This window comes from Carcharodon carcharias, chromosome 2 (assembly GCF_017639515.1).
Source record: "Carcharodon carcharias isolate sCarCar2 chromosome 2, sCarCar2.pri, whole genome shotgun sequence".
Taxonomy (NCBI): Eukaryota; Metazoa; Chordata; class Chondrichthyes; order Lamniformes; family Lamnidae; genus Carcharodon; species Carcharodon carcharias.
This window is the reverse complement of record NC_054468.1, coordinates 192,522,277-192,545,259: the sequence shown is the minus strand read 5'-3', so window position 1 is coordinate 192,545,259 and position 22,983 is coordinate 192,522,277. Positions and strand designations below refer to the sequence as shown.

The 22,983-nt window shown below is 37.5% G+C and overlaps 1 protein-coding gene across 2 annotated transcripts in view; it reads left to right on the top strand.

Annotated features, from left to right (window-relative positions):
• Window positions 1–22,983, top strand: part of eprs1 (glutamyl-prolyl-tRNA synthetase 1) — a 73,117-nt gene that overhangs the window by 20,991 nt on the left and 29,143 nt on the right. The window contains exons 4-15 of one of the 2 annotated variants that reach the window (XM_041217187.1): window positions 2,118–2,274; window positions 10,798–10,937; window positions 12,539–12,633; window positions 15,402–15,528; window positions 16,253–16,445; window positions 17,213–17,384; window positions 18,517–18,750; window positions 18,913–18,997; window positions 19,239–19,298; window positions 20,903–21,013; window positions 22,490–22,626; window positions 22,745–22,952. In XM_041217187.1, coding sequence (XP_041073121.1) covers window positions 2,118–2,274; window positions 10,798–10,937; window positions 12,539–12,633; window positions 15,402–15,528; window positions 16,253–16,445; window positions 17,213–17,384; window positions 18,517–18,750; window positions 18,913–18,997; window positions 19,239–19,298; window positions 20,903–21,013; window positions 22,490–22,626; window positions 22,745–22,952 — 1,719 coding nt within the window. The remainder of the gene's footprint in view (window positions 1–2,117; window positions 2,275–10,797; window positions 10,938–12,538; window positions 12,634–15,401; window positions 15,529–16,252; window positions 16,446–17,212; window positions 17,385–18,516; window positions 18,751–18,912; window positions 18,998–19,238; window positions 19,299–20,902; window positions 21,014–22,489; window positions 22,627–22,744; window positions 22,953–22,983) is intronic. The other variant, XM_041217198.1, reaches the window with a different exon arrangement.

Here is a 22,983-nt window from a genome sequence, read left to right as displayed (position 1 = left end):
GTCAGTATTTGCAAATCCTCATAAGAAAACATTGATAAACTCTGTAGTGAACAAAGCAGCACCTTTTTTATAGCTTGTGCATGAGATTCTCATTTAGTGTTTGTGTTCAGATAATTTTAATTAAAATACAAATGATCCAATAGTATAAATTCAGCAATTTTAATAATCAACAGCAACAGATGAATTTTTGCATAATTTCAATTTGAATCTCACATTCAAATTAAACAGTTTTAATTTAAGAAACATAGACTGCATTCATATTTCACATAGGCTTAATTATTTTTGGACCACTCTGACCTATAATTCTTAGAAATTCTCTTTTTTGAGGATATTTTTCATCAAATTTAAGCTTTAATTAAAACTTTAATTAAACAAGACCTAAGGATCTTTAGCTTTGAAGAACCTGGTGATTGAATATTAGTTGGGTTTTGTAGGTTTAAATTAGTGTTCAAACTTTGTCTTTAGTTTCAAAGTGCCTTAGGTAGTTATCAAGATATTTTAGGTGTTGGTGCTAGTTTTGTTATATGTAATTTGCACCTGTATCCCACTAAGTGGTTTATATTATTTGGAGTTGTTTGCGAATTTGAAGAATACAGGACACGTACATTGAAGTAGGGCCCCGCTGCCACGTCAGCTTGCCTGTTTATAAAATTCTGTAATACTACACCAGCTGAAACAGCTGGAAGTAATATGTGTGTGTAATTTACTATTTTACCTTACTGCTGCAGTTGAGTTAGAATGTTAAGTTAGAAAGCTAAATGTCTGCTCAGAATTATTTTGTGTAACACTTGTTTTTGCCAGTTTTACACACAACCTTGAGAAGCTCAAACCTTTATCTTTCTGCATTTTTTTTTAAAAAAAGGAAGTTACAAATTACTGTTTGAGAACAAACTCCATTTCACAGTAACTTATGCTTGTTGTTCTTACCATCCCCACCCACCAGCTTCAGCAGCAATTTCTTTCCCTTTCTCAACAGTACTCCTTTGGGGTACCATTCCAATTGCCTGGTACCCTATCAGGTGGCCATTGTTCATGTGTGAGCTTCGATTAAAAAGTGTAGGAAGGTTCCCTGACACTGTGGTTGAAGGTTCATGTAAGCCACTTTGAATCGATACCACATCATAACTTCCCAGTTTCTGGGGAGAAAAGTAGATGGGGTTGGAAAAACACTGTCCTATTGCCTTTGAGAAAAACTATTAAGAGTGTGGAAGAAGAAAATATCTGCAAATTGTTAAGGTGGATGTTTGTGTTATAATGAGGCTTTCAGAAAAACGTAATAGCAAACATGATATTTTCTTGGCAGTTGCAATGTAGTTTCTCTCTCATTTGGGGTTTGAATTGTAAAGGTTGGTGTCCAAAATGTTTGTAACATGCCCACTAGAATAATGAATCGCAACCAATTATAGACTTTGGTCCTTCTAAGTTGTAATGTATTTGGGAGAGAATGTTTAGAACTATGCAACACTAGAACAATGAATTGATGGTTACAGGTCTTTTAGCAGTGGGAAAGCAATTAAAAGTATTATAATAGAGACAGATTGGTTATGACATTAAAGCAAATCAGCTTGTGTACGTATCACACACCAGTGTCATAATATAAACACAGTGACAGCATTATTTACATGTTAAAAGGACATAAATTTTCCTGACCATACAGTCTAAGTTTGTAGTGGCTTAAGTTCCCACAATTTATTATGGTTTAAAAAAAAATGGATCACAATGTTACGAATTCCTGAGAGCCAATTGTAAGTAACAAGACTTTTTGCTATCCTTTGTTTTTAACTCTCAATGAGAAGTGATCAGGTTTTCTATTAGATAGGATTGATCCAAAGTGCATGGCCTTTCTTAAAATACAAACACCAACTTTGAGATATTTCAGTAATGAAAAAATTATAATATACCACAAAGTAGCAGGATTCTTGCTTTCACCATTTCTTTTGCAATGTTGGCATAAAAACAGGACTTATCTCTTGATAAATGTCAAGAACCTAGGATTACTCACCTTAATAAAAAGTTTCATTAAGACAGCTACCATTCACATTTCAACTGTGCTGATATTACCAATGTCAAATGATGAACTTTGAAACTGTTCCTTGTTATAATGGTTTTGTTGGCAGGTTGATCACTGGTTGGAATTTAGCAGCACAGGACTGGCAAGCTCTGCTCTGTTCCCTGCAGCAATACAAGAGCTTGATTGTGCACTTTCTCTCAGGACATTCCTGGTTGGGCATGAATTGACACTGGCTGATCTGTGTGTATGGGCAGCATTGAAAGGTTGGCAAGAGAATAATGTTGTTTAAAGTGTATTTGCTTTTGTAAATTATGTCTATAGTACATTTCGTAGAGTTCTATTTTAGCTTGATAACTTTGAAGATACAAATATAAATGCTAGATGTAATTATATTAAACTCTTCCCACCCTTGCTTGAGGAAATAATCATACTTTTACAGTCATGACTTCACAGTGCCATGATAAAATGGATTAGATTTCCTTGGAATACAGTAATACTTTAAAATAACCTTTAAGGTAATTGAACACCCAGAATAGATGACCAGACAATGTCTTGGTCAGACATCTGATAGATTTCTCTACTGTTACTGCTTTTGGATTTTTATAGGGCCATTAATGCAAAAAAAAATCCAATATACTTTTATGGGCATTACTCCCAAAAACTCTCTGAATCTGAGTGAATCTGATCATTACTCAATTGGGATTGTCAATTTAGAGTTTTGGAGCTGTTTAATATATTCCACTACATGTCTTTCAGAATGTGTTTTTAAGACTGGTATGACTTGAGTTAACCTGTAACTTCATACAACATTTGATATGATGCTATAGTTTGCACTGCAGACTGGTCATGAGGGTTTAAAAATATCAGCCCTCACCAAGTTCCACTGTTCTACTCTTCTTATCTGGCTTGTTGCTGTCCGCCTTTATAGGTTGGGCAATGAAATATGGAAAACTGTTGCTGATGCATTTTTCATGCTGAAAGTAAAAGAAACAATTACTTTTATTTATATATCTCTCTTCTTGACCACAGGGCAGCCGAAAGCACTTTACAGCCAATGAAGTACTTTTGAAGTGAAGTCGCTGTTGTAGTATAGGAAATGCAGCAGCCAAATTGCAATCAGCATGTTCCCACAAAGAACAATGTGATGATGATTAGATAATCTGTTTTTGTGATGTTGATTGAGGGACGAATATTAACCAGGGCACCATGGATAGCTTCCCTTTTCTTCAACATAGGGCCTTTGAGTCTTTTATGTCCACCTAGAGGGCTGACAGATTCTTGGTTTAATGTCCCATCCAAAAGTCAGCACCTCCGGTAGTGCAGCACTCCCCCAGTACTGCACTGAAGTGTCAACCTTGCTTTTTGTGCTCAAATCCTGAAGTGGAACTTTACCCTAAAATCTTGGGCAAATGCTGCCAGCTGAGCCACAGCTGACAGAGGTGCTAAGATTATAACAGTTAATTAAAACAGTAAAATGTGACATCAAAGATTGATAAGTGTCCACAAAGCCTGCTATTTGGATATCATTGTTAACAGGATGCAAGCTGGTTGGTGAAGTCAAAATCAAGACATATAGCTTTTCCTCACTGATTTTATTGACGTTGCTCAGTCTGTGCTCCTCACACACACCGTGTTCCAGCTGTACCCTATTTGTATTCAAAGTACTTAATTAAACAATGCTGTTTGTCTTTGTGTCTTAACAATATAATTGTCATACTATTAACAGATTCCCCTTTCTTTAAACAAATTTATAACACAAATAATTTCAAAACAAATCAACAACAGAAACAATTATTTCCCACATTTTGTATAACTCATCATAATACAAGACATCCCTCTTCTCGGACCCCCAACAGTTTCTTCAAGCAAGCATTCCTTTTTGTAAAACAGTCTGATAATTGGTGACATGTGTCAACCTATTTTATCTAGATCTCTTTTTCTGGAACATTTCTTTTATGCTAGCAAGGTCAATCCTTAACCTTTTCTCAGTTGCATCCTTTGTTGAATGTACACTATCCCATAGAGAATGGTTGTCCCCATGACTTTTAATGGGCACATTTTTCTAAATGCCCCTCATATAGGATTTCCCTCAAAATGTTTGATAAGTAAAATCCCATATGTATCACTTCCACTAAAACAAGCGTTTCTGGAGCTAAGGTGCTTTTAACTACCCTTTTTTAAATTTTCTTCACTTCCTAGACCAATGTTATTCCTCCCCACCAAGAATATGATAAACCGTGCTGTACTAGAATAGCCATTGGCAGATTGACATGTAGTGAAGCATTATTAAAAATGACTAACTTCATATCTTCTGGATCACCCAAGGCTGGGAACTTGAGTGCGCCTTTCTCTGAATTTAATTCCTTTAATGTTTTATTTGCTCTCAGAACATCCTCAACTCTAGCAGCATAGTATTCAGTTTCGTAACATCATAACTAGCATCAGGTCTAGTCTGAGTGCACAACCAGCTCAACTGTGCAATCAATCTTCTTAATTGGTCTGTTTCTTCCTTGGATGCAGGATCCTCTTTTTGTGAGGACCTGGCCTGATTTATTGAGACGTGATTAGCGTTTTCTAAATAAGACTGTTGATTCAAGGTCTGCCCCAACTTATTCTGCTTAGTGTCCAATCCTATATATTTAAAGGACCTGAAGTCTGACTTCCAATCTTGAGCTCTCTTTTTATTTTATCTATCGCCTATTGCTCAAATTCCGGAGAACTACCCCACAGAAAATCATCAATGTGCATCATAAAGATGCCTGCTAGTTTTTCCTTGTGGTACCAATAGAACAATGCTGGGTCTGCTTTTAGATGAATATAACCCGCTTCCAGCAGGATGGACCTGACTCGGAAATACCACGCCCTTGATGCATCATTCAACCCGTCGCATTTGTTGAATTTCCACAGTTTCCCTTTTTCACCAGCTTCTTTTAGGTGGTTTCAAAAATGCTTTCCTTTGAAGCTTCTCACAGGGCTAAAAATGCAGTGTTTATATTGAACCATTTACATTCTCAGGAATATGTTGCTCTAAAAAAGCTAAGAAAATCTTGAAGCTTACTTTTCCTGCAGTGGGAGAGCTCATTTGGACATCTTGATCACCAGGTCCCTCTTCAAAACCCTGAGCCTTGTACGTGCCTTCAGGAATTACCTTTTCTGTGCATATCCAGCTGTGTGATAAGGCTGGCTGCCCCCTGTCTGGTATTTGTGTATGCATCAAATTCTTTCTAGCTTTCCAACTCTTTGTTTGGCATCCTTTATCACCTTATCTTCTAATTTGTTAGTAGCCACTAAAACTTCTCTAACATAAGGGCTTCTACTTATCATGGCATTCCGGGCTTGTTCTATAGTCCTTGTGCTTGTCAAACGATGACCTCTATTCTCCCTCCTATCTCTTCTTGGACTTCTGCTACATGATATCTCCCTCCGTTGATCAGAGCCCTCTCAAAGTCTCTTTAGCAAGTATCTGATCTTTTCCTAGGGTCATGAACACATCCCAGCCCACTTTTAGAACCCACACTGTGCCTTCCACATCCTTACCCTATTTTGCCAGTCCATGGGTCTTACCTTCTGTCTCTCATCTTGCACATTCAACCAATGTTTGTATTTGCCGATGGCTTTTCCTGCTTTCCCTATAATGGTGGCATCCCTCCATTACTGGCCCCTTCAGTCCTATACAATCCAATTTTCCATGTTACTGTGGTGCCAGCTTGGGTAGTTGTCCTTTGGGATAAACAGCCTTATCCTGCGCTTCGGTTTCATTTTGTCTATAAACAGTCAGCTGTTTATGCGCTATAATCTGCTCATAATTGTCCAACCTATGTGTTTGTGAAGTGCATGGTACTTCTTCACTTTCTATTACCTGTTCAGATACTCTAAATGTATAATCTGTGCTAATTAGCCTTGAGGAATATACCCTAATAGTTTGATTGGCATGTTGTAAAATTACTGTTTTTCCATCACTGCCTACAATCTTACTCGGGCCTTCCCACTCTTTCTGATTTTCACTTGTAATGTACCATGTTCCCTGGATTAAAATTTATTTCTGACGGCCTTATGCAGTGCTCGCCAAATTTTCTTTGAAACTTGAGCCTTGATAAATGCCCTTCTCCCTGCATGAGGGCATTCAAGTGCTCAGAAAAAATTGAACTAATCGTAGAACTTTCCAAGACCAAGAGATGATCCCACGTCAACGAAGGTATTTTTGGATTTCTCCTGTAAAATAATTGATAGGGACCGTAACTCCTAACCATTTGAAGTGAATTTTTCGCATGGACTGCGCACTCCAGGGTGGATGTCAGTTTACAGCTCTGTTGGTCAGCTAAGATTTTGTGAAGCACCTCATCACTTCATGATTTCTTTCACAAACCCTATTACTAAAGGGACTTTCCATTGCTGTGTTCATTACTACGATGTTCATATTTTCTCACACACTCTTAAATTAATAGTCAGCACATTCCCCCACTTTTGTCAATTAGGAATTTAGCTGGTGTTCCCAGTCCAGTTACGATCTAATTTTCCCATTATCTTGTCCACCTTCTCTTTACTATATATTCCTGTTGACAGACTAAATCTAGTTGCTATGTCTATATAGTGTAAGAGAAAAATGCTTTTGTTCTTATCCCATACCTTCAAGTCCATTGCTACAATATCATTGCTTGCTAATGGGCCGTGATGGTGTCTTCCTATATTTTTTATATATATCACACTTCTCACTGATCTCTTCTATAAGCTTAGTATATTCATAACCCTTTAGTAGGATTTTTAACCTATGAAAAGATGGTGGGCAAACTGCTGATGTAATTTTCAAACAATTTGCCTTTTTTTCTTTAAAGTCCTACCCTTTGATGTTATCAAAGCTTCTTTAATTTGTGATTGGTAATGTTAGGTTTTGTTAAGAGGATACAATAATGTCCTGATTGTGTAAACTATAAATCTACAGATTTCCCAAAACAATTGCCTTATCATGTTCCATATTTAATTTCATTTGAGCCTTTTTCATAGACTGCTTATTCAACAGTAAGAGTATTTCACTGGATACTACATTACTGGATAAAATGGTTTACTCTGGCTATTTCACAGGGAATCGCCACTCTTTTAGTGACTTTAACTTGTTATCCTCTCCGACCCTGAAGTAAGTAAAACTTATTCCTTAACCTTATTTCGGCCTTTACTATTTGGAGAATCCAGGTAACACTTTAACAATTCCACTCCACATACTGTGGGACGTATGCCATGGTCCAACAGAGCACAATTGAATGAGTCCATAACTAGAACACTCATTACTGGAGTAAAGCTTCTGGTAACCAGTACAATTCTCTCTGACTGGTCAGTATTATCATCTTTCCCTTTCGCACCTTCTATGTCATGTGTCATTTCAAAACCCTGTATTGGACAGTTCATTGCATAATGATATTTCAAGTCACATCTGAAACACCTGTTGACTATTTCTTGCATATTCTTGGGGTTCGTTCTCCTGCTATAGTTACCTACTTCCTGTCGTCTGTTAACAATACCAAAAAGATCTCTATCCTCATTCCTTTTGTTTCTTTTGCCTTCTTTCATATTAACGCTTGTGTTCCATACTTAAATGGTCTTGAAATGCTGCTTGCATTGAATCCTCCATCTTTTGTGTTACCACTGAAGGTCCCATTTGTGCCATGAAAGTGGCTTGAAATGAATGTTTCCCCAGAATTTTATTTTTAAAGCTTCACACAGCTGTTCAATAAGTGTCCCTTTCTGAGAATCTAACTCCAATCAAGATCAGGAGTCTATCTATGTTCGATACTTTAACACAATCCAACAATTTGAAGCAATGTCATGATATGGCAGGTGGTAATTGCTGGGCTGACCAAATTCCAAAGGGAAACTTGGTCAAGCTACCACAACGATTTTACAATTTGTATTTATTACAAGAAGGTATGTGTACTGAAGTAAGAAGTAAAGATTCCACGACCTCTTTTGGAGATTTAAAATATTAAATTAGAAGATTTATTAAGAAAAGAAAAACAAAAGATTACAGTTACACAGTTAAATTTAGCTTTTAACATTTCCCAAAAGATTTCTACTTAGCTGGACTCACAGACAATAAACCACGTAGATTCTTAATCCATAAAAAATCCAGTAATATTACCACAAGGCATCCACTGTTGCTATAGGGGAGGTATTTCACAAGCTTCTCCCTCCGTTCTCACTCAACAATGGAAACCTAAGGCTTGTAACAAAACCTTGCTTTCTGGAACAACCAGATACTTCTCTGGGGTAGCTAGAGGCTGCTTATTTCACTGGTCTGTCTTTGCACAGCACACTTTTCAAGATCACGTGCCTATACAGCTTTCAATCTTTCCTTAAATATGTTTTTTCCTCTTCCATCTTTAAACCCATTGTTCTTAACTTTCTTTGAAAGTTACCTTTCCCAAAAGATAAAAATCTTTCATATTGTCTTTATAGCCACTATTTTCAGGAAAAATAAACTTAATAACACTTCTGTATTCATTTATGATCATTGCCACTTGTAAAACTTCCTTTTATTTCCCTTTGAAATTTGGCAGGTAAAAATTCAACTCCTCATTTATCTCCGAATGCAAATTCCTATTAATGCTGTATCTACTGGTACCCCGTATTAGCTTGTTCATCTCCACTTCAAAAATGCCTGCTTTTATATTTAACCTTTTGATGCTTAAACCTTGCAGCCTGACTGTCTTCGCTTTAATTAAATTAGTCTCTCTCTCTCTCTCTCTCTCTCTCTCTCTCTCACACTCACACACACACACACACACACACACACACACTCTCTCTCTCTCACACACATACACACACACACACCCCCTTCACAGTATCCCACAATAATATTAGGAAACTTATTTTCCTTTACAGCAAGCACTGAATTAGGGATCTCCAAATAGAATTTCTGCAATCTTGTATATAACCTGTTAAATTTCATGATATATTCTTCTATGGAATAACCATCTAAATTTATCAAAGCCAGACAATGCCTCATTTTGCATTTAACAGGTCACCTTTTAAAATTTTGTTCATAAATTTTAAGAGATTATTCAAACCTTCCTTGGTGTCTAAATGTTGAGCGGCTAGCTCTGAAAATACTTTGCACCTGATCCTGCTTCTGGTAGGAAGCGAAAGTGTCAAGACCATACCTGGTAAGGATGTAACCCATGTCCATTTACCTGCTTCATTTTTCCATTGGTCATAATTTTCTGCTTCACAGAACAATGGTGGAAAATCAGACCCTGATACTTTATTCTTGGTTAAAACCCGTCAAATTCATTGTCTTTGGCATCTGATTCAGAGTTTGTCAAATTCATTGAGTCCCTTTGGCATTGGCATCATCCTAAGTATTCTATTCTGATCAGATTTGGCACTTTCAGTTTAGGAATCAGCCTTCCACAACTACCCCTGCTGACATAAGGGGTGTTCGTGTTTTTGCTGCTCTCTGGTGATGAATCGCTGGAAACTTATGATTTGGCATTGCAGTCTCTTGGTGGTAGTCTGAGCAATCTTGGTTCTCTGTCGCAACATTTAGACTTTCTTGTCTCATAAAGTGACTGTTGCTCTGAAATCTTTGCTGAACTCAGAGTTTGATTTGGTCCACTTAATTGCGTGTATACGCATTGCATTTCTGGTGATGAGGGCCCAATGCAATACACAAGTTCAGGCTGGTCCCATTCTCATGGTGCATTTGGTCTTGGGCATTTTATTCAGGATGGACTCCTTTTTCTTCCATTCTCTCATCAGTTTTTCACTAACACCAAATTCCCTCACTGCAGCAAAGTTGTTTGACCAATTAGGTAACGTTACGACTTTCAGCTTGAAACCAGCTTCGTACTTCGTTTGTTTGTTGGAAGACTCATTTCTCTTCCCCACGCTGCATCTGCTCTGTGCGAGTGTGTCTTAAACTCCCACGCATTTTTGCAACACAACCTGTATCGCTTGCTTGATCCTTAACTCCCAGTTACAAGGCACCAGTGATTAACCATTTGTGGGGTGAAAAATTGAGACTGACTAGTAATGCGAGTGTAGCACGTTGTGGCTGAAAATTGGGGTTAACTTATGCGCCAAATGTATGTGATAACATGATTTTTGGGACTAAGAAAAATGGGGCCGTCTTATACGTCAGGTTGACTTGTACAGCGCAGTGTACGGTATTTGGGGTAACTTGTGGCCATCTTAGAGGTAGTGCTGGTGCTTTTACATGAAGAAAGAAGTTTGTTTTTTCTTCACATAATTTGGAACTCTGGCATGTTTTGGTTTCTGTGAATTATAGTCTTGGGTGATTGCGTATGAGACCAGGAACTAAGTAGGGAATCAGCATTGTGAAGCCTCTGAATGTGGGAATTAACTGGCTGTAGCAGAGGTATGGAAGATGTATATTCAGTTAAGTGGGTTAGAAGTCTAGTAGGGTGTGGTTTTTTTTTTGGAATGGGGAGAGTTTTGGAGCCAATTTTTTATATTTAGTTTGTAAAGTTTTTTTTCAATTACATTGTCATTAAATTTTGTTTCTTCTGTATATAGTGAAATGGATAATGAACTGTAATGGGTGCTGTATCCCAAAGAAGTTTTGTGTTGCACTGACATTTTTTGACAATATGATTGGGGAGAAAAGTTCTAGCATATTGGTAAATTAAGTGCAATGAGAGTAGAAAATAACCTATTAAAAAGAGAGTGGGGGGGAGGGGAAGCAACTTAAACGCTTTAAAATTGACTCAATTGGTCACTGTCTAAATAATAGCTACAATCAGTTTATGATTAAAAACTGTGATTTTTATCAACAGAAAGTTGCTTTTGGGAAAAGCAGCTAAGTCAGAACAAGATACCAGCTCATGTTAAACGATGGTACAATTTCCTTGGCTCACAGGATGCATTTCAGTCTGTGTGTAAAAAATGGGCAATAGCAACTCCACAGAATACAGTGGTAAGTGTGAAGTTTTCTAACATCTTGTGTAACTCGTTGAATTAGTGGTATAACTTAAGAGCTGTCTGACCATAAAGGCCATGTGGAAATTGTCAGCTGTCATCTTACCAGATTTATGATGCCTCCATTGGAATATCCTCACTGTATCCAGTCCTCTTTGTAGTTTCTTGTTTTGCTGAGCTTTCCAATTTTAATTGGCTATCCCATTTCATTAATATTAGAGCTGTATCTTCCTAGCTTGCATTTCTTTCAGGAAGCATGCAATAGTAATGTATTAATATAGCAGTATAGGATTATAGAAAATATAGTTGAGCCTGGGAAAGGCATGGTGCAGAGCTCCAATGCATTGTCTACAGACATGTTTCCATTTCTGATTCATCACATTGGGCTGAATTTTATGTGCCCTTGGTGGGCATTTTTCCCACAGGGGCACATAAAATAGGGTGGAGCGTCCATTCCCCCACCTTCCTGCCCACCTCTGAGCTCTCCCCAATAATACGGGGTACGGGCAGGTGCTGAAACTGGCAACCCACCTGCCATATTTAAATGAATAATCAGGTGTCGATTAGGCTTGTTATCAAGCCAATTGGCCCTGATAATGTGCTGCTCATGCAATAAAACATTTTTTTTTCTCTCTATGATGGTTAAAGGGTAGGAAGTAAGTTGGAAAGGGTGGGGGATGGGGAGTTACTCTTTGGGGGCTGCCCTTTGCCGAACATCTCCCCCTCCCCCCCCCCCCCCCCCCCCCCCCACAACTTCCTTCCTATTCCATCCGTCCCTTAAACCCATTCCCTACCTACCCAAGACCCTGGACTTACCGTTGCAGCCTTGATCTCCTCTTGTAGTCCCGGCAGCTGCCGCTGACTTCTTCCTGGCGCTACCGGTACTGATGGAGCTGCTGGCCAAACTGATTGGCTGGCAGTTCCAGAGGGCAGGAAGTCCCACTCAATCCTCATTAGTTCATCCCGCAGTGTTTTATGACTGCCGGTTGAGTTGGCAATGGGAATGTTGGCTCCACACTAATGTTTCTAGCAGGGTGTGCTATCTGGGCCCCCCATATTATTCAGCCCATGGTGTGTTTCCAGTTTTGACAGTGCTGCAATGAAAAGGAACTTCCTAGAGCTTGGAAGGAATGAATGAGTTGACCTGGATTTATCTCCCTGGACTCCCAAGTGGCTAGCCGTAGAACAGTAATCTGTTCTTTAACTTATTGCCTTAGTCAGAAAGGCATGCGGCAATGGGATACGTCGGCAAAGAAAAAAAAATAATGAATTACAAATTCACTTGCCAATTTGATACTTCTAATCTATTTTTGCGTCATTAAATTGGTAGTGAGGCCAGTTGCGCATTAATCAAATCAATTTGTAGAAGCCTGAAAAAAACGTTCCATTTGCACAGCCAAACATTTTGTGGGATCGATACTTTACAGCTCAGTTTAAAAAAAACACATGACCTTGAATTCATTTTCTGTAGCTGCCATATGATTTTTGTTTTAGCAAAAGTTTAAATTGTGTAGGTAAGCTTTATTTTTATATAAATGGAGTTTTTAGTTAATATTCTTCATACAGAAGTTTATGCTTTGTACTTCATTATCCTTGCAGATGAATGAGAAGAAACAGGATCGTGGAAAATTTGTTGAACTGCCCGGTGCAGAAATCGGTAAAGTGGTAGTAAGATTTCCACCTGAAGCCAGCGGGTGGGTTAATGGATTTAAATTTTCTATCTTTTTGGAAAAGCCTCTTAGTTTTAAACTGCTTTGACTTTGTACTAACTGGTACTGAGCCATCTACCTCCAGCTTGTAATTGTTGGAGTTGCAAACCACCTGGAAGATGTGTATACAAAAAATATTACAAAAGATAAATGCATCTTTCTCATCTCCGTTTTTGCTGCATGTTTTAAAACGTCAAAATCTTGGACTGAAAAGTGTAAAATGATGATGGGAGAAATGAGGTTTTAAGGTACTGAATATGAGAGAAATCAGAAAATTAAAATGTTAGCATAATGGGACAAATGAAGTAGTATTGTCATGGAAGATTAGTGACTATAAAGAGGAAGAAATGCACTTTAGAATTAGTGTTCTGAAATGGAAATATGATACCTCCCTATATCGCTAGGGAGGGAATTAATATTTTGAATTGAGGTAAAAGCTATTTAACACCCAGAAGAAGTGAGAAGGCTGGAATGCTATATCCTTCTGGGTTCAGAAGGAGTTTGCAAAATGTTTGCCCTACCCTGAAAGCACAACTTGCTTTCTTTTATCGCCTACCTCCATTCATGGCCTCTCCAAGCTCATTTTGTCCATGAGACCCGCTGCCTACTCCCTTGACCCTATACTCACCAAACTGATGACTACCCAACCTCCCCTCCTGGTCCTCATGTTGTTCATGGTTCTCCCTTTAAATCTGCTATTATCTCCCTGCACCTGAAAAAGAACCCTTTACCCATCACCCTTGTAAATTGCTGCCCCATTTCCAGCCTCCCTTTCCACTCCAAATTCTTTCAACTTGTTCTAACCTCCCAAATGCGTGCGTCTCTTTCCTGGAACTTCATATTTGAAACCCTCAAATCACATTTCCACCTTGGCAATTGTATTTAAATGATAAATCACAAATGACATCCTACATGACTGTGATGAAGGAAGACTACCCTCATCAGTCTTGACCTGTTTGCAGCTTTCGACATGGTTGACCAAACCATTGTCCACTGAAGCCTCTCCACTGTCATCCAGCTGGGTAGAACTGCTCTCTCTGGTTCCATTCTCATCTATCTCATTGTAGCCAGAAATGGCTGCAATGGCTTATCTTCCCACTCCACCCTTGGTGTGCGCTAAGGATTTGCCCTTGGTCCTTTTCTATTTTGCATCTACATGCTACCTTTCAGCGACATCTTCCAAAAACGCAGCATTGGTTTTGATGTGTATGCTGACGACACCAGCTGTACTTCACCACCACCACCTCTCTCAATTCCTCCGCTGTTAAATTATAAGATTGATTATCTGACATCCAGTACTACATGAGCAGAAATTTCATCCAATTAAATATTGAGAAGACTGAAGCCATTGTTTTTGGTCCTGGCTCCAAACTCTGTTCCCTAATTACTGGCTCCAAACCCTGTTCTTAATTACTGACTCCATCACTCTCCCTGACCGCAGTCTGAAGCTGAACAAGGCTGTTTGCAACCGTAATGAGCTTCTGACAGCATATCTGTACCACCCCAAAGATCGCCTATTCCCACCTCTAATGTCGACTTCACCCTGTCCGAGCTCATCTGCTACTGATGCCCTTATTCATGCCTTTGTTTCCTCCAGGCTTGACTATTCCAATGCACTGCTAGCTGGTCTCCCACATCCTACCCTCTTTAAACTTGAGATCATCCAAAACTCTGCTGCCTGTGTTCTAACCCTTGTGCTCACTGACTCACATTGACTCCCTGTCAAGCAACACCTTGATATGAAAATTCTCAACCTTGTTTTCAAATCCCTCAATGGCTTGCCCCTCCCTATATCTGTAATCTCCTCCAGTCCCACAGCTCATCCATGATATCTGTACTCATCTAATTCTGGACTCTTAAGTATCCCTGATTTTATTCACTCCACCATTGGCGGCTGTGCCTTCCGCAAAGGCCCTAAGCTCAGGAGCTCCCTGCACCTCTCTACCTTTGTTTCCTCCTTTAAGACACTGCTTAAAACCTGCCTCTTTGAGCAAGCTTTTGGTCATTGGCCTAATGTCTCATGTGGCTCGATGTCATGTTTTATTTTATAATGTTCCTGTGGAACACCTTGGGACTTTTTAATTATGTTACAGGCACTATATGAGTTGTTGTTGGAAGAAAAGGACAGGGAAAAGGTGATTGAAGAGAATTCATAGATGAAGTCAGAGGTTTAATGGTGGGATGAAGTTGAAGCTGTGATCCACTTAGTGCATCGATGAACCCCTTACTCCCAGAACCCCAAGCCTCAAATTTAAATTTTTTGTCCTTGGTATTAAATCCCTTTATTGCCTTGCTTCTGTCTAATCCATTTTAGCCCTACAACTCCTCTTCCAGAACCCACTGCTCCTCTGACTTTGGTCTCTTGTGTATTTTCTTCCGTCCCAAATGCTCCTCCTGTACTTGGTCTTTCATGGCTGACTTCAGCCATAGAGGCCCCAGACTGTGGAACCCCTTCCAGGAACTCCTTTGCCCCTCCACCTTAAACATCCTTAAAACCTACCTCCTGACTAGATCTTGATCATCTCCTTGTAATTTTACCTTTGCCATAGCTTTCATTTCTGGCTGATTAAATTTCGTGAAACACTTGGCTTGTTCTTTCAACTTTAGAAATGCCACATAAATACAAGTTAAATCAAGTACAGTTTTTTTTTTGGAGTTATAAATGTTGTGGATAGTATAATCTGATTTTGATTTAAGTATGCAGTACTGTTATTGAGGTGCATTTATTTGTTTGTTTAATAATTTGCTTGCAGTTATTTACACATTGGACATGCCAAAGCTGCGCTTTTGAATCAACATTATCAAGTGAGCTTTAAGGGGAAACTCATCATGAGGTTCGATGATACCAATCCTGAAAAGGAAAAGGAAGACTTTGAGAAGGTTATTATTGAAATGCATTTAATAAACACATCCATGCCTAGATATAACTGGTGATTACTCATTTTAACAATCAAATAGTCAATTGATTATGAAGATTGTTCATTTTAATATTCAGATAGTTTGAATTAATTAGTTTAAAATATTTTTTCTGGATTTAATGGTTTCTATATTTTGAGATCATACTGGCCAAACTACAGATAGTTTAGATTCTTTACTTGCACTACAGCTGTTACATTGCTAAGTGAGCTAAAATCCCACTCCAAATTAAATCTGACAAATCAAATAACAACATGGAAAAAGTTCAGGATGAACTTGGCATTTAGTCAATTGAAACTGTAAATTCTGCCACTCCAGTGAGTTGCTAAGTTTCTTCTGTTTTTATTTTTGCTTGATCATCCTAGGTTAAGAGCTGGTACAGATCATAAAAAAGCGTACTGTGCGGCATCTTGAATTTCAAAAATGTTGCATTCCACCTTTGCAGAAAACCTCCAATGTTACTCCTTCTAGCTTTCACCTCCATTATATAACTGAGGAACTAGAAAGCCTTGCTACCTGCTTTGAAACTTTACTGAACAGCATAATGTATAAGCCTTTCCAAGCACAGATTCCTTCAGAAATGAGAAATTTAGGATTTTTCTCAACTTGTACGACAGAATTAAGTTGAAGCCTGTTGCATTGCATTCTGATGAGTTGAACTGTGTCTAACATACACTGCTTTCTGTAGGTTATACTGGAAGATGTTTCAATGCTGGAGATAAAACCTAACCAATTCACCTACACCTCTGATCATTTTAATATTATAATGCAATATGCTGACAAAATGATTAGAGATGGAAAAGCTTATGCAGATGACACGCCTCCAGATCAAATGAAACAAGAGCGTGAACAAAGGATTGAGTCTAAACACAGGGCAAATTGTGAGTACTATTAAATTTCTGCTTCGTGGTATCCTGGATTACCAGCTATCAAATCTTTATTCACACTCTAATTCTCTTCCCACCTCTCCTTAAAAAAAGTGATTCATACTGTGGCATGGTTCCCACACCTTGCCTTGTGAGACTAGATGCTATGTGTTCTGAAGCTTCTTGACTGCAGTAGACATCGTATTTGAGCCCAATTCTGCTGTCGCTTGACTTCCTTCTACAGTTTCTGACAAAAGTTTCAGAACAGCATTTAAATAGGAATTTTGACTTGCCTTGCCTAACCTGGTGGCTATGAAACTAATTTTACTATGATTGTGTAATTAAGCACAGGGCTGAGATCAAAACTAGGACTTTTGAGATCTTCCTGGCTCAGTACCACAGAATAATTGCTCCTTTTGTTTAGTAACTTTTATTCTGAATTTGCACCAATTTAAAAAATGGCACCAAAAAACCATAAGATTTTCATGACCAAATGTTCTCCTTAGGGAAGCTAAGTGCATTCTCGGAGTAGTAGTAGATGCAAAATGACATGCCTGCATGATGGAATAACTGAAACCCTGCCAGAATCAGCTCACTATTATACCTCGTCATGCACAAGTATTCTCAGAATGTATTAACTGAACTAGCTTATAGATTTCAGATGCTCCAAGGAATGACTATAATGGAGGAAGAATTCCTATTGTATTTATTTAGTTGTGGGTTCTTTAATATTAAACTTCATAGATTTAAATTCCTAATTGCACGCAATTTATTTCCTGCAGCTGTACAGCAGAACCTGCAAATATGGGAAGAGATGAAGACTGGAACAAAATATGGGCAAACCTGCTGTTTACGAGCAAAGATTGACATGGCATCCAATAATGGTTGTCTTAGGGACCCCACGATCTACCGATGCAAGAACATGCCACATCCTCGCACTGGGCTCAAATACAAGTGAAGTATATCAGTCACATTTAGGTTCTGCAAAAATTACTCCAGGATATATATAATTTGTCGGGCATTTTAAGCCCTTTTTAAAAAAAAAAAATCAGATGCTACACCCCTGGAATGAGGCTTTGATACGGCTGTAGTGTCAGGAGGCTTTTGCAGGCGTTCATCCCAACACTGTTGTAAATCTACAGAGGGAGCATTATGTTCTCTACTCTTTTTGCACCATCCCTCCACCCCCAATCCCCCCTCAACAGCCTACAATCGTAGCAATGCTGCTAACTGCGTATTAAGATTTTTGTTTTGAAGTGTGAAATTGTTAACAATGTAGTCTATACAGTCAAGTTGTACCTAATTTAACTATTTCAGGGTCCAATAGGTAGCCATCAACATGTAATTGGAAAGCTGAGATTTAATAATATTTACAAGTAAAGATCGAGGAAATATTTAGGATCTCTCAGCAGCTTTAGGCAAGGGTAGTTAGATGTGAAAATCTGAAAGTTGCTGTCTGTGATGTACCCTTTCGCCACAGTGTTCTTGGGAACTTCATATGTAAATTGAAACATCTCACTGATGGTGTGGTGGTTTATGGTGCAACTAAGGAATTTGTTTTAGAGTTGTTTGGAGAGTTGTATGAAAACTCACGTAGTCCACAAAAAGCTAATCTATATGTAGCTTAGAAGTGTTTCTTCTTGGTGTGTTGGCCGACTGGTTATAAACACCCTCACTGTTTATATGACCTGGTTAATCTGCACAATTTCGATGGTTTTTGTGATGAAATTTTTTCAAAGTTCTTTACTCTGACTTGCATGTTAGCTAGGTAAAGAGTGAAAAGTTGGAGAGCAATTACATTGATTGGGTTATGAGAGAAACTAGTTATTCAGAATTTTTTTTAAACTGAGGAAAAGGTTGATAGCTTACAATTTTTTTTGTCTCTGCACTGGTCATAACCAAAAGGCTACAGTTTTGGTTTCATATTCAGTAGACTGCACTATCTCATACATCCCCAAGGAGGTTGCCAAGATACTACAAAAAGAATTTGATTAGATTAATGTCTGAGTAGATTAGTGGTGAATCAAGTTTAATATGGACAATATAGTAAATGCTATGGATTTCCACTTATTTCCTCTTTCTGCAGAGTTTATCCAACTTACGACTTTGCATGCCCTATAGTGGACAGCATTGAAGGTGTCACACATGCACTTAGGACAACAGAGTACCATGACCGGGATGAGCAATATTACTGGATCATTGATGCCCTGGACATTCGGAAACCTTATATTTGGGAGTACAGCCGCCTTAACCTAAATAACACTGTACTATCGAAGAGGAAGCTTACGTGGTTCGTTAATGAAGGGCTTGTGGATGGATGGTACTTTTGCACTAAAACTGTAAACTTGACTTGTTTTTTGAATTAGCTTATACAAAGATTTACAATTTAATAAGTCTCTGATTCTATTACAGAGTGGCATATTGCCTTTTTGCGCTATTGTTTTTGTTTTATTAATTTCTTTGTCCACAATTTTGTGTTTAGGGATGACCCTCGCTTTCCAACAGTACGTGGAGTCCTGCGGAGAGGGATGACTGTTGAGGGATTAAAACAGTTTATTGCTGCTCAAGTGAGTTAAATGTGAGCTAGATGATGCTTTTCACCATAGACCCATACTATCATGTCATTTGTATTGGTGTCAGCGATCCTATTCTTCACCCTGCACTACCATTGCCCTCTGAAACCCCCTCATTTTCTTCTAAATCATGTACTGTAATATAAATCACAAATTGTTTTGTAAAATATATTCGTAAAGGTGTATTGCTGTTCTTATCCTCTGTTTAAAAGGGTGTATAAATTTTGTGATGCAGGGTGGCTCAAGATCTGTTGTGAACATGGAGTGGGACAAACTCTGGGCTTTTAATAAAAAGGTAAATCTGAACTAATCACAGCATTTCTGCACTTTGTTCTTATCTGTTGAGTAACGTTGCCGTATGTTGCACTTTTTGAGGTTTGAATGTATGCAAATTACAGCTCATTGAGGAAAATGGAATGTTCTTGTGACTGGTTACGTGGTGACAATTATTTTTTCTGATGCTTTAAACTGTATAAGAAATCCAACTTTGGATAAAAAATGTTTACTTTGAGTTTTGAATAATAGTATGGAAAGAAAAAAAAACTTGAAAAATATTCTCTAACCCAAAAATTGTGCAAATTTAATGAATTAAACACAAATTATGCATTACATTTTCTGCTTCTTTCAAGCTGCAAGCTAACTGTAACAAGGTATTACTTAAGAATTTTCTGCTTTGATTAGAGTACCTCAGCTTGAATAGCATGGCAACATTGCTTTAAAGTTCAAGGTGTGTGCAAAGCCAGCCACCTTTTGAACTACTTTTGTGATTGTGTGGTTTAGCTGGTATGGTTTTCTGCACATTTTGATAACATGACCATTGAGTTTAGAATATTTACATAGATGAATAGTTAATGTGGAGATAATTATTGCTCTCAATATTTGGAGCAACCTTTTTAAGCAATTCTTAAAAACTTCTTTTCAGTCTTGCCCCACTGGTAGGACAGTATTTAATTTGTTTTTCACCATAGCAAATCTGAGTGAAGATGAATTGATTGCTGAGGGGCAAACTTCGTGTACTCCTGTAAATTTGTGAGCTTTCATGTTTTAATAACTTTGGGTCCCGAAAATCAACTAATGTTATGCTTTTTTTAAAAAAAAAAAGCTATTTAAATACTAGTCTGCCATTGTGCTTTGTGTTCTGTTTGAGTTTAATATGACGTACTATAAAAATACTGTACAAAATGTAATCTTATATAAATGTTATACAACAAAAACAACACCATATGATGTCTAATGTACAGTATTAAATGACTTAGGCGTTTAATTTTCTAACCAGAAAAGGAGCACAGTACAGTTTACAATCCTTGAACTAATTTAATGAAATTGGCAGCACAGATAGCAAGTGAAACTGTATGACTTAATTAATTGAGTGCAGAAATACCATTCTCGGACTTTGGCTGTTTGGCTGGGGTCTTAATCTAAACCATTTGAATTTGACATCTTGAGCTAATTTCTCGCTAACTTTCCCATTTGCTTGTACTTCAGTGCCACACTTTGTGCTTTTGTAACATGATTTTTTTCTCTGTCATCAATTCAAAAGGAATGGCTTTTTTTATAATTTTTAAACTTATGCTTCATGCGAAGGATTGTTTACGTTGTTGCAGTTAACTGCAAATAATCAAGGTACATGAAATTTTAATTGGAATTTACTTAAAATTTAAAGACTTAAAATCCATTTAACCTCTGTGTGTAGTTTTCTGGATACCATTTAAGTGCATTAACAGGCCTCTTCAGAAAATATTTCCCAGTTTTCAAATGTTTTATATTTAACATTGCATAATTGTTAGTTGCAGCAAGCTAAACAATTCAATATACCCCCATTTTGGATATTGCATGTAGATGAAAATGGAATATGAGTTTATATTATACAAATAAAATGACCGTATTTATTTACTTCAGGTTATTGATCCGGTGGCACCTAGATATACAGCATTATTGCAGAATGATGTAGTGCCCGTGAATGTGCCAGGGGCCAAGGAAGAGATGAAAGATGTGGCCAAGCATCCCAAGGTACTAAAGTTTAAAAATGGAGGGTGTAAAAATGTAATATACAATCAACTTTTTAAATTTGAATTTGAGAAAGAAACTGAGGAAAAAGCAAGTGCAGGATAAAAGTCTGCTTTGTGTAAAATTATCTCCCTTGTAGTTTTTAATTTGATTGATTAACCTTTTTATTGAATTTTGATACATTGGAGGCCTAGAAATGTAAATACTTAATTTTTTTCCAATTTTTCAGTCAGATGGTTAAGTAAATGAAGCTTTCTCAGTTTCAAATGTAGTGTTAAATGATATCTAGTTGTATTTAAAAAGGAATAGCCTACAATTGTTAGTGATGAATTTAGACATAACTGGCACTTCCAAAATGTATTTAATCTCTCATAGTTGACATGTTTTTTCACATTTAAACATCTAGTATGGGCAAGAATTATAGAACAAAAAGTTTCTCTCAGCAGTTCTATCAGCCAGTATTATATGTAGCTGTTGTCATTTCCAGGATAATGTGATTAAATATATCTACTTAAGATTAACTATCTGCCTTATGAATGGAGCTATGAATCTGCCTATATCAGTATGGCATAAATATAACTGCTAAATGTTAAAACAGTGCTGTTGAGAATCATGAAAATTTGTTATAACATGCAAGTAATTCTGATTTACTGTCATAAGTTACTGTTGCTCATGTTTTAGCGAATAATGTAAAAATACTCTATCCTTGCAAGACAGGTCAGTGCATTTATACAGTTCTTTCAGTGGACTCACTCTCAATTGTTGGTTATGCACAAATAGCTGATGTCAATGAGTTTACAAATAAAAAAGAAGTTATGCTAAGGAATGGGTCACTTGATTTTTGGTAACCTTTAAATACATTTTTTTTTTTTGTTTCCTAAACCAGCCAATTGTGGCCATTGAGTAAAATAATCCATTAATACATGCATTTGTCATGGGCCAAAGTTACAAGAACTGCATTGAGCTGATTTTTTGATATTTTTTTTATCGGAACCTATGCACTATCAGAGACTGTTGTTCCAGTTGTATGTTTAGATTTGAAACCAAGTTTCAGAGATAAACATCAGGATCTCTATTAGGTCATTTCAAGATCCAGTCATGGTTTAAAATCAGGATGTTGTACATAAGTATTTCTATCTCTCGAACCCTGGGAATATGTTGAACAAATCCAAGGCTTGCATTCGGTCTTGAAACATGCATCTGTTTGCACTGTTATTTTGTTTAATCTGTACTGAAACTTAAGATAGGAGGTGTATAGTTTTAAATTAGTTTGTAGTGACAGGCTTGATCTGTTAAATCCACACTACATCTACAGAGAAGTATACAAGATTAAACAGGGTTTCAGAGATGTATAGAAATTACAAATTATACAAATGCAAATGTTATACAGCACCTCCTTTGTTTATTTTCCCCTTGGTCTAAGCATTAATATTTCTTCTTTTCTTTTAACACGCACTCTTTTTCTTTTTATTTGGCCAGAATCCAGATGTAGGGCTGAAACCTGTGTGGTACGGACCCAAAGTACTAATTGAAGGAGCAGATGCAGAAACTTTCACAGAGGGAGAAATGGTTACTTTCATCAATTGGGGTAACATTAACATCACTAAAATTAACAGGTGAGAAATGTATTATAATGAAGTTTCCTGCCCTATCCCAAAGAACCTGACTTCCTGTTATTCTTTATAAGACACCAAATGATACGACAGATTTAATAATACAAATATTTATTTGTAGAAATTCCGGAGGAAAGATTACATCACTTGAGGCAACGTTAAATCTAGATAACAAGGATTATAAGAAGACAACAAAGATAACATGGTTAACTGAGAATCCACAAGCTCCATTGGTTCCCACAGTATGTGTTTATTATGAACATCTAATCAGTAAACCTGTCATTGGCAAGGATGAAGATTTCAAGGAACATGTAAATCGAAACAGCAAGGTATTCTTATTTGTAGTGAACTTTTAGTTGC